The 12,762-nt window shown below is 37.6% G+C and overlaps 1 protein-coding gene across 3 annotated transcripts in view; it reads right to left on the bottom strand.

Moving 5' to 3' along the window:
• Positions 1-9,215, bottom strand: part of LOC114136995 (collagen alpha-1(XVIII) chain-like) — a 62,286-nt gene extending 53,071 nt beyond the window's left edge. Inside the window, exons 1-2 of one of the 3 annotated variants that reach the window (XM_028005462.1) lie at positions 8,986-9,215; positions 8,812-8,891 (exon numbers count right to left, since the gene is read on the bottom strand). In XM_028005462.1, coding sequence (XP_027861263.1) covers positions 8,812-8,891; positions 8,986-8,996 — 91 coding nt within the window. In that variant the 5' untranslated portion in view covers positions 8,997-9,215. The remainder of the gene's footprint in view (positions 1-8,811; positions 8,892-8,985) is intronic. The other 2 variants (XM_028005461.1, XM_028005460.1) reach the window with 2 other exon arrangements.
• Between the last annotated feature and the right edge of the window lie 3,547 nt (positions 9,216-12,762).

Genomic DNA, 12,762 nt, shown 5'->3' with positions numbered 1-12,762 from the left:
CCTTTCAACAAGATACTGGAGCTTGTTTTAAGTAAGTGAATTCTTAATATTAATGAAAATTGAACAAGTACTTCTTTCCCAACTTTAAAGAATTATTTACTGAAAACAAGCTTGTGTATCTTGCTGAAAAATTACCTCTAAGTTAGTTTTGTCTTATTTCAAATGTACTAAGATATTTTCACTAGAAACTAGACTTTCTGTTTTTGCAGTGAGTTTGCTTAATTTCAAAAGCTCAGGAGATGAAAGCAGCATCCTGTAAAAAAGCTGCTTTTAGTAGGAAAACTCTTTGATGGTCCAAGTTTTGACTTGTTAATGGATGTTCTGATAAAAAGAGAAGAAATTAAGCACAGATAAGCCATATTTGGAATTTACAGATTCAACACAACAACCATTTAACGGATGAAGCTTTTACGAGTCGCAGGGTTTCCTCTGATCCCTTTACGACCACCTTCAAGAGTTTTAGGTCAAACGAAATGGAGGTCAGGGCGACATGTGGCGTCAAACTTTTGCCCTCTATGCGCCAACCTTCCTATAATTACCACATCCTGTGTTTCATGCTTTTGAGTAGACATCTGTCAAACTGGCTCCATGTCCTAAAATATTGACTTCTTCCTGTCCAGGACAAGTTTGGCTATTTGTGTTTGATGGCTCCTATGTGATTGGTTTATACATTTTAGATCATTTTGTCACTAAGAAGCAGGTATCTGCATTTTTAGTCATGTTGGTTTTCTTGTGAAAATCAACTTAATTGATCGGATTTCACATCTGTGTGGGGTTTAATTGGTATATTCCCACTGAAAAGTATAAAAAAAAAGGCTATTTTCTTACAGGTTTCTCTGCAAAAACACAAGCATTTTGGTCTAGTTTCTACTACAAATATCTTACTATATTTTAAATAAGACAAAACTAACTTACAAGTAACTTTACAGCAATTTAAACAACAAAATAGTCTAACGAGAAATTTAGCATTTAGAAAAGTGAATTGCCAAAGTTTAGAGAGAAAACACATGTTGACTTTTATGCTAATAAATCTGTTTGTTTTGTGGTGGGGAAAAATAACAGCTCTAAATGTTGTGCATAAAATACACAAATACAAAACATATTGATCTAGTTTGAGCTTGTCGACTCAAGAAAGTCAATAACCGCAATTGTTTGTCTCAGTCTCTTAAAGACAAAAAGAAAACATTCTCAAGGGAATATTATTAAATATGAATTTGATAAGCTCTAAAAGGGAATCATTTGAGCAGAAAACATGACTGAACTCTGCATTAAAGAAATATTTAAAAGAGCTGGTTTGCGTTTTATGGACATTTTTACTTGAAAGATGTTTTATTATAAACAAAATAAATAAGAGATCATATATGAAAGGATGTGACTGATGTGTTATGAATTTCATGTTTGACATAAAAATTTAAGTTTATAAAACAAAGAGACATTAGGAAACATCTGATTCCACTTCTTTAGCGTTAGCAAACATTTATTGGTTGTCATGGTAATCGCTCATATTTTGTTTCAGCTTCAGTGCGCAGAGTTCAGTTCAATGTTTTCCTCTAAAACCTGCACCGTTTCGTGTAGAAACTGGATGGATTCTGACTCGGTTGTGTATTATGTCATGAACTGAGGATGGAAACAAGCACACAGGGGGAAATCCAGCTTATAAAAGCCTCGAGTGGCTTTCTCTCTTTTTTCCTTTAAATTGTTGCTTATTCATGAAATCATAGTTGGACTTTTCTCTGGATTCGACTCTGCAGGCCAGCTTTCCAGATGACCTACATCAAAACTGCTGCCAAGAAACAATCATGGCCACATGGACGAGAATGGAAAAACCTTTTCTCCTAAATCTCGTCAGCACTAAACTGCTGAATCTTTTACCAAGAACTCTATTGATCACTGCAATTAATGCAGTGTTTTCAGCTGTTTAATGGGAAGAACTTTTGCTAACAATAACAAGCTAGTCTAAATCAGATAATCAGCAACTAAACTTTCTATAACTTATTACTTTTTGCTTTGTGGTTTCCACTGCCCCAGACCAGGTTATGTAAATCACATTATGGACTTATTACCGCAGTTCAAAAAAGTTGGCAGTGTTGGTCTGTTTTATAACAAGAAGACTGAAATCCAGATGCAAGTTGTCAGAACAAAAGCAAAGAAACATGGGAGGAGTAACCAACATCTGCAAACCTTCCTCAAGCAAACAGATAAACAGCAAAATGATTCAAACCTGAATATCAAAGAACAGGCTTGTGACTAAGATGTAGAAAAGGTTTTAAGTCAAGAAACTTAACTATTAATGGGAGAATGTGGATTTTGTTTTAGATGAAGGTTTTGGTAGTTGTTAGCATTTTGCTAAAATCAGGAGTTTACACACAGGATGATTACCGTCTCTTGAAACAATTAGATGGCTTTGGCTACTTCGGATAGGTTAACTGATTCATATGAGTAAACTAGAGGCTCATCTGTGGATGTATTCTAATGCCACACCTGAAACGCACTAATTTCTGGTCAAAATAAATCGTCAGGAATAGAATCATGGAGCTGCATAAGTCTGGTTCATTGTTGGGAACAAGTTACCGATGCTAGAAGGTTCCCAGTTCATCTGTTCAATCAATTATATGCAAGTGTTGACATGGTGGGAATGTCTAACCATGGTACCACTCAAGAAGGATGTATTTTGGTCCAAAACGTTCATATTGACTCCTGAATAAAAGCCAAAAATCTTGTGAAGACGCTGCTGAAGCTGGCAGCACATCATCATTATCTGCAATGCTTTGTGGCCTGTATTGACATGGGGTGAAATGTTGCTGAAATGAAGCCATTATTCGAAAGATTGCAGTTTTCCAATGCATACAAGAACTTCATTTCTGTGGTCTAATGATACTACAGTGGAAGGGTTTGGCCATAATCATCAATACATTTGGAGGAAAAACAAAAACCTTTTGGGGCACCATCCCAACTGTGTAGTATGGTGGTGGCAGCATCATGTGGTGGGGCTATTTTGCTGCAGGAGGAACTGGTGTACTTCTCAAACCAGATGGTATCAAAAGGAAAGAACATTATGTAGAAATATTGAAGCTATTGAAGACAATAGCCAGAAAGTAAAGCTTTTCCAAATAGACAATAACCCTGAAAGTGGTTACAAAGTGCCTTAAGGGCAACAAAGTCCATGTTTCGGTGTCCTGACCTCAATCTGATAGAGAAGTTAGGGGAGGCAAACTCCAAACCTAACCCGGTTGCACCAGTTCTGTCACGAGGAATGGGTCAGAACTGCGAGAAACTTGTGGAAGGAAACCCAGAACGTTTGTCCAAGGTCATTCGGTTCAAAGCAACGTCAACAAAAAGTGAGAACATTTACAGAAAATTCTGGTTTTGAAGACATTAATAAATAAATCTGATATATTCTCTCATTATTGTGTCTGGTTTAACTGCAAAGTGTGAGAAAACAAAGATGTATCTTTCTATTCAACGTATGCAAACTTCTGGATTCAACTCTGACATTAACGGCCAAAAACACCAAAATCCCAAATCTGCTACTTTATGCCAGATCGGCATCTCAACTTGACAGCAAAGCTAACGGCAGCAGATTGCTCTCATTTTAAAACGACTACAGTCTCAACAATGTCTCAGTGGTGCATCCAACTTCTGTCTCACAAACCTCCGTTTACACTGCAGAAAGATCCATTTTAAAATAAACATTATATGTGGCCCATTATTGATAACATGATTTTAATGTAAATGACCACAGACATGCTTCCCAGCTCTACTCTTCAAGGTGCTTTGACCTGCTCATCTTAAACATGATTATTTTTGCTCCATTACTCCTGAATCATGAATGATTTACAGGCTACTAAAGAATTGATAACAAGCCTTAGAAGTAGTTAAACTCTTAGCATTAAATTGCCCTCCATGGTGATTGGTGTCCCTTTAGAGATGTGCAAAAAGCCTGGAAATAAATTCAGCTTTTACTGCTGCAGCATAAATCTTACACAGACACAAACTATAAAAATCCAACTCTTCATTTAAGGAAGTACATACAGAGGAGAAAAGAAAAATGTTTAGATTATTTTGAATCTACAAAATCACCCAGCATCATATTTATTGATACCCTTAATTTTTATGAAACACATTAATGCTCAGTTCACAAGGAAAGATTTTAAAAACACTCTTTATGTGGTTCTCACATTGCAAAAATAAAACCTTAGCAACTATTTTTGGTCTAGTTTCTGGTTCAAATATCTTATTACACCTTGGATAAGACAAACCAACTTGCAAGTAACTTTTTAGCAAGATAAAGGAGCTTGTTTTAAGTCAAAAGTTCCTTAATATTGATAAAAAAAAGTACTAGTTCCATTGTCAGACTACTTCACTTACAACATGGGGAAAATGTCTTGCCATATAATAATCTACCAATTGAGAAACTATTAACTTAAAATAAGCTCCTACATTTGCTGAAAAGTTACTTGTCAGGTAGTTTTGTCTTAATTCAAACAAAACATACACAGTAAGAAATGATTTGTGGTCCATTATTGACAACCAACGTTGGATATGCATGATTTTTAGCGTAAATAACCACAGACATGTTTCCCAGCTCTAGTCTTCATGGTACTTTGACCATATGTGTGGCCACATATTGTGGCTGTTGTGCATCATTCCTTCAACCAAATTGGAATCAGTGGGATAATCTTTCCATATATAACAAGTTACCTGGGTTTGCTTAATTTGGGAAATACTATGACTTCTCATGGTGACAAATTCTCTGCATTTCTTCTGACTGAGCTAAATCAGACTGCAGTTAGGATACTGTTGATAGCAGCTCCACTTTAAAACAAATACCCTGAGTCATTCTTTTACAAGACATTTGGGCATTGGATGAGGAACGACACATCTAAATGGCACGAAGGCCCTCCACCGCGCACACACAAATAGTTTCCTCATTATCCACATCATAATCATCAGCCTCCACTCATCAGTTGAGGGTAGCCACCTCAACACCAACAACCGCAACATCTTTTTCATTTTCCCCACAAACCAACAGCGCCCTCAGTGTCCCAGATAATTATCATCATCATCATTTGGAAATAATTGTCATGTGTGGAGCAGATGGAGAGCATCACCTTTGTTGCTTATGCGTTTGGCCAGTGTAGGTGTGTATGTCTGCTAAAGAGCGTGTTTGTCTGCATTAATGGAGAAATTAATGGGATGCTTTATGTGATTTTATATGGGCTCATGTTGACACCAAACTGCAAAAACATCCCACATATACATTTTTGGATTGTGCATACCAATAAAAAGCTTTATTCTCTTGTTAATATATTATTTCCATATGTTTATTCTTCATAGTTCTCTTACACTATTTGTTGCTGTTTTTTCCAAACTTCATGCGTAATTAATCATTTGATTTCCTAATAAACTCAGTAAAATCAGGCCAATAATGAATTAAAACATGTAGCAGTCCTGTCTGAATGGAGTTGTTGTACATTTGGGTCAAAATTAAAGCCAGAGCTTTCAGGGAAACTGTCCTGCAGGATAAACTGCTAACAGACAAACCTGTAGGAAACTATTAGCTCTTTATCCCAACAAAGGGAAATCATTATACCACCTTCTTCTCAAAAATCAAGCCCACAAATGGGAATGTTGCTGTGGTGACAGCTCTGTTTTTAGGAGTATTTACAGCATGCAGTCTGGAAATATTTGTCCCTGGTGCCTTCGCTGGCAAGCCAGCCTGCATACTCCAACACACACACACACACTTCGTTTTTTCCCTCCCTCTACGTCTTGAAGAAACATTGGAATCATGGCAGTGGATTGTAAATATGGCAAACAGACAAACAGCCTGACAGTGGAGCCACCGCTCCAACCCAACATCTGTAGAGACGGAAACTGGACCCTGAGGTCTTACACTGCAACTTTACATACAGCTACACAGAGCCTGGAAAACGTTTTTACAGCCATGTGCCCACAGCATGATGCTATCACCACCGTGTTCACCGTTAGGGTTATGGGCAGTGAATTCTTAATGCTAGAATGTAGCAAAGTCGGTTTCGGGGTCATATGACCAGAGCGACTAAGTTTCCTTCTTTGTTCGTGGGAAAATTTATTTCAAGCAGTTTAACAAAAAATTGTTTTATATTTCTGATTTGTGGGACGCCAAACTTGGCATTTAACCTGAGCTGTGGCTCTCTGCAGCTCCTCCAGAGTTACTTTGATCCTTTTGACTTATTCTTTGACTAATAATCTCCTAGTTTTCAGAATAATGTGCTAATAAGCTGTGCTGGTACATATCCAGTGGTGGGATGTAGTGAAGCACAACTTTGTTACTGTACTCATTACTTTGCCACTTAATTAGATTTAATCATGGGTACTTTCAACTTTTACTCCATTACATTTTGATAATGTGTTGAGTTGCATGTTACATTTACATCACATTATGTTTTTTTTTTTATCTGCTTACTAGCTTAAAAGTAATCTGTGACCTATTTGAGTAAACTGGTTCAAAAAGAGACTTTTTTTTTAAAAATGCAGCCAGGAAATTAAAATTTTATTTACTAGAATGTGCTTACTGCTGTTAAAATAACCCTTTGGTTTGGCTTAATTGCATTTAGCTCTACAGGTTATCCTTGACATTATGATGCACAGAACAAGTCCAAGTGTCGCATATGGTAAACACAATAAAAACAATCTGCAGGATTGTTCATTAAAATGGCACAACATTATTGATGCATTAAAGGAAAAACACATACAGTACACAAACGTAATTATTTTCTACACCATCGCAATAGCGAATACCTACTTTTACCTTCAATAATCTAAGCATATTTTAGAGCAAGTACTTAGTTTTACTAGAGGACATTTTTGTTTTTATTTGTACTTTTACTTAAGTACTGTGTTTGAGTACTTCCCCACTGTGTACATTATGAAATACATTGATTTTTGTAGCTTTAACAGAACAAAATCTCTTTCTAGAGATCATATTCTAATCATCTCATAATTTAAGCCAAAGTTTTCTTTAAAGTGCCTCCAGTTGTGGAAAGTTCCAGCCTGAGTGGTGCTTAGTACAAAATATCAGATGGACGGTTAATCTCCATCGACTAATGAGACCCTACAATCATCTGACTAGTTCTGGACAATAGTGCTTCTGTGACATCAGAGGTCTGAGGTCAAAATAGCCGAACAAAAAAAACAAAAACCACAAAATGTCGATGTGGATTCCAGAATGGTGATGAAAGTGATGACGGAGTATTAGCCATGATAGACTCAGCATCATCTTCTCCAGCCTTTATCACACAATGAAGCTCATTGTAGGGTTTTGCTATTGCAGTGGGAAAGCAAATGTGTGCGTCTTTCAAGCTTAATTGGGAACATGTTGAAGTGATCCACCGCTCGAGGTTCGAAAATGTGTCTTAAGCTGTGAAAACACTCCGAAAGCAGGAGCTGGGAAAATAATTAAAACCAGATTAAACCAACAGAGTCAACAGGGATTTCAAGAAAACTTTCTGAAGCCAGAGTTCCAGCATCCTGCAGAAGAACTCTTGAAGTGGCAGTATTATGTTTTCCAGGCACATAGTGCTGCTTTATGGCATAATCAAGAAACTATGTTGACTATAGTTGTTATAAAAACGCTACACATGTCAAATATAACTTAACTTCATAATTTAACGCCTTGAAATTGGGCCTCTGTCTCTTTAAAAACTCCCGCTCTTTTTGAACCTACATGGCTTCTCTATTAAACCTTTAAAAATGTTTTTATCAGCGTTTTACTGAGAAGCGGCTCCTATAATGAGCTCAGAAGATGTTTGCTAATTGCTGCTGGCTAGTCTGTAGGAGCTGAGTGAGGGAGGGCTGCTGTGTAAGGTGGAAGCTCGGAAGCTGCAGCTCAAAGGAGGAGATGCGTCCTTGAAGGCAGGGCTATGTCCACACAGATGTTTGCACAGCTGAATGGTTGCCATGGAGATTAAAGGATTTCTCAAACATGCACAAAAGAATCAAGGCAACACTCCAGATTTGTTTTTGATGAGGGAATAACATGATGTAAAGCTGAAAAAAGCAGATTTTACTTAAAACTGCTCCTTTAAACATCTCATTAAAAGCAATGGATTACAGATTTTTCAACACTTGGCTCAAAAAGTCCATAAGCACATTATCAAAACATCAACTGCCAGGAATGTCGTCACGCACTCCGTTGTCAGGGTGTTGGGTTTAAAGCAGTGAAGTTCAAATTCTCAGGAGTATGGAGAAACACATCAGCTCATAAATAATTAAAACCCTCGTAAAACAGCCGCACTGAAAGGTGCTTCATCATTCACCCTGTTGCCAGGGCTGAAGTTCCAACCTATGAAGTGCAAACTTTCCAGAGCTTGATGAAGGCTTTGTTTTACCATCCACACACTTATTTTCCATTGCAAATCTTTGCTTTGTGCAGTGAGTCTAAAACCAGTCCAAATTTGGATCCTCAGAGATCTCTACATCTCTCTAAATGATCTGTACCTTCAAACCACCCAAGACTTGCAGAAAGCTTTAACACCTTTGATTAAAAATACATGAGGTGGTTTCATAGAAGTAAAACTGAGCTTTTGGTGAGATTATGCAAGAAAAATCAGAATTTGTGTAAACTGACACCTTTGCATGCTTTTCCGTAATTCTTCTGTAATATAAATGTTCATGGTGCCAATTCCAGTTCCAAAGCACAAACAAAACAGTTCTCCTCAAAAAGTAAAGTCAAGTTGCACATTTTTACAAAAGCAAACTTCTGAATCTGTAGTTTTTTCCACCAGCGCGGTAAAATGAGAACTTTTTCCAGTAGCAGAGAGCACATACCGTCCAGCAGCTGATAGGCAGAGGAGTGATGGCAGCACAGGAGAGCGAGGAGAGATAATCCAAAGAACCAGGGAGGAATGCTGCACAAAAGCACATCCAGAGAGTGAGAAAACCAACTGAAACCAACTATTTCAAATCAACTTATTCCCAGAAAATATGCCGTGTTTAATTTACCAGGAAGCCATCTTCACTGATGGGGAGCTTAAATCCACACTAAAGTTTCCCTTTTCATTTATTTGATGGTGACAGAGAGAGAGATGGAGCCCACTCTGTCGCTCTTTCACTCCCTCCAAGCTAAAATCTTCTCCTCCTCCTCCTCACTCTTGCTCTCCCTCTGGTTCCTAGTCAAACAAAGGCAGCTTCAGTGCATCAGGACTGGGTCTGAAACCCGACTCCCCCCTCCCCATTTCTCCACGGACCGCCGCTTTCTAATGCAGCCCTCCCCTCAGACTTCACAGCACCAGATACAAATTTACACACTCCGGCTGAGCCGGCCCTCCTCCCACGGTCTTCCTGCTCCTCCTTTCACCGGTGCGGTTTCTCTCACTTCACCAGAGCTTGTAAACCTTTTTTGTTTTTTCCTTGTGTGGCCTTGGCTTGTTGTGGGAAGAACACTTGATGTTTGCAACATCAGAAGCATTTTTAATGAGGGGTATAGTCAGTCCAAACTCCTACACTGAATAAGCATGGGAACTGCAGTTCACTGAAACATATGCAGAAGTTTCCCAAATAAAGAATATGGACTTAAAAATAAAAACTAAAACAGATTTAGCTTAGATCTGCTAGCTTCTTATTATAGAAATCTTATATGTTGATTGACCAAATGCTAGACTTTGTAGCATTTGAAAAAAATTATAGAAAACATACTTTTTGGGGTACTCTTTATAGGAATATGCTTGAGTAAAATGAACATTGTTCTTTTGTTCTTTGAGGTGCTGACAACATGTCTCCAAAGATTCCAAGAAAAACTTTAGTATTTGCAGGAAATGAGAAATGGTCAAAATAATGAAAAAGATGCAGAGCTTTCAGACCTCAAATAATGCAAAGAAAACAAGTTTATATTCATTTAGAAACAACAATACTAATGTTTTACCTCAGGAAGAGTTCAGAAATTAATATTTGGTGGAATAACCAGGAGGTTTTCAATGGGTTCAGTGCAGTGGGCTCTTAATTTTTCACATAGCTGTATAAATAATACACTCTTTTGTATATGAAAGCATCTTAGAGGAAAATGGAGTCATCTGTCAGATGACTGAAGTCCGACCCAAATTGGATGACCAACGGGACAAACATCCTAAATAAAGCAGTAAATCTACAACATAATGGTTAAAAGTGAGGGAAAATAAGTGTTTTAATGATCCAGACCAGAGCTCAGCCTGGTGGGACCTAAGAAAGCGAACACCAACAAACCTCAATGTACTGAAACAATGCGGTCAAGACAAGACGGCAAAAATTCTTCTGGCATGATGTGAAAACTGATGAGGTCTTGCATAAAAGAACTACTTCAAACTGAAGGTTCTTCTACAAGGTACTGAGTCATGGTGTCTGTTTAGCTTTTCCCATGACTGCAGGGCTTCTCATGGAAACATTTTCCTCCCCATGACTGAACTTCAGGCAAACAGAACAGGACTGATGTCTCTTTTCCTGCCTTCACAGATTTGTTCACAGCAGCTAGTTTGGAGGTGAACAACTAGCCATTTAAAGTGATTCCCCTAATTTTAAATCTGAAATCACTACAACAAACTGCAATCAACAAAAACTTTCAAATTGCCTCATATTGAGAACAAAGTAGACCAACAAAAGAGCGACGTCTTATAAATTGCTTATAGTTTTGTTTTAAATTGGAGACATTCAATTTGATAAATGACATTTTGGTGTTTTAAACTCAGCAGCTAAAGTTTGCATTTCACTGGTGCCAAATGGGATCTGCCAGGAAATGTAGGAACAACCTCAGCAGCAGGCAGAGTGGCAGACTGGAGGACAGATACGGATGTGTTCGAACCTCGTATCTGACAGCTCAGGCGGATAAGAGTCACCACGGTTCATGAGCGACGCTGTTCAAGAGACGGCATCGGTCTCCCCTGCCATCCTGCAGCCTGACCACTACTGCTATCTACTGACATTCCAGTGACTGCTGGTACCTCACTGCCTCCGACAAATGGCTCTCTAAAGGCAAAGCTGAGTGGGAAATAATGCTTACAGCATCTATAATTCTCAGCTTCATTCTGAAAGCTTTTGGTGTCTTCGTTACACAGTGGTTAAAATCAGTTTTGTGTTGTGCAAATTCTGCATATTCTTTGCAAAAAGGTAGTTGATGTTTGAGCAGGTTAGTGGATTTTAAATAAAGCAGTTTTTCAAATCCAAGCTGGCTCTGTGTCTGGCTTAGGCATGTTAGGTCATAGTTGTAGATATAAAAAATAAATAAAAAAGGTGGGGAAATTTTCAGCAAAAAAAAAAATTTAATTAAATTAAATTTTAGATTAATCTCAAAATTGTTTCCAGAATTATTATTTTTTTGAAATTTCTGAGTTTCTAAGGTTGTAAATTTACTAAAAAAAACAAACAGAGGAATTAATAAAAAATCATTGAGATTAATCTCAGAAATTTTTTAGAAAAAAACTTTTCAATTTCTGACTTTCTAAAGTCGTAAATTTGCTAGAAAAAAAATTATTTTTGGAATTAATCTCAGAAGTCTAGAAAAACAGAAATTTCTGAGTTTCTAATCATAAATTTGCCAGGAAAAAAACCTGAAATTTTGGGATTAATCTCAAATTTCTTGAAAAAACAAAATACAAAAAAAACATTTAAAAAAACAAGGACATTTCAGAAGTTGAAGCTTTTCAACCTCTGAAACCCAGAAAATATTTTTTCTGTTTGCACTGATCACCAAATCAAACTGTTTTCCTGGAAGAGTACGTTGTTTCTCCTCCAAGTAGCGCATACCCGAGCATCATTGACAGATCCTCTTGGCTCTGATTGGTTGTTTTCGACCGAGAGCTGTGCATTTCTTTGGATGTCAATAATAGCAGCAGGAGGAGGGAGAGGAGATTGATCTTTCTACATATTATGTGTCTCATTTCTTTTTATATAAAAGTTACATACCTTGGATGGAACCAAGAATTGCAAAACCTCAACTTTTAAGAATTAAAACGGCGGAACAAGTCTTTGTAGTGAGAACAAGACACAACAGAAACAGGTTGGAGTTTCTCTGCAAAGAAAACACCAATGCAAACGAGAAAGTGCAAAGGATTTGAGCCTGTGGGTGGCAACAGAATAAAAAGGGTCCCGTCTCGGGGCTCGGCAGTGTGAGTCACAGATACCAGATCGTCCTTGCTTTTCAGCTGACGGCCGTGAGAAAGCAGACCGAGCCGCCCCGGCTGACATCAAAACTGAGGAGCAAAAGCAAAATCATCTGCTGGCGGTGCAGGAATTCAAGCAGCACTTTTAAGGTGGTGATTATCGTAACCCAGCAGCTTTTTCAAAGAACTTCTTGGTATTTTTCTATATCACATTTCATGTCAAGCAATTTCAATCAAAAACAGACAAGTTGTTTAATTGTCTAGACTCGTTTTACTGGCTTCCTTCACCATAAAAAAATCCCTTTTTTGGTTTGATTTAAGCTCGTTTTGCTATCCATTTGTTTCTCCCTTCTGGATTTGTTTGAACAGTTGATTATCGCATTTTTAAGCTGCTCAAAGCTCACCACCATTTTTATCATAGGCCTCTGTCATTCATTAGGTCTAGCTTATTGAAATCACATGAATTTCCTCCATAAATGCCAGGAGTCACCATAAAATTTGTGCTAAAACCAGGATGAGTTATGTTTTAACAAATTAAGCAGCTTTACTCAAACAGCGAATTTAATACTTAATTTTGAAAAACTCCACCAAAACAAGACATGCACCAAATAAAAACACAAGTTTTCCCCCAAACTGTCTGATATTAAATCTG

This window comes from Xiphophorus couchianus, chromosome 21 (genome assembly GCF_001444195.1).
Source record: "Xiphophorus couchianus chromosome 21, X_couchianus-1.0, whole genome shotgun sequence".
NCBI lineage: Eukaryota > Metazoa > Chordata > Actinopteri > Cyprinodontiformes > Poeciliidae > Xiphophorus > Xiphophorus couchianus.
This window is presented reverse-complemented; position numbering and strand designations above follow the sequence as displayed.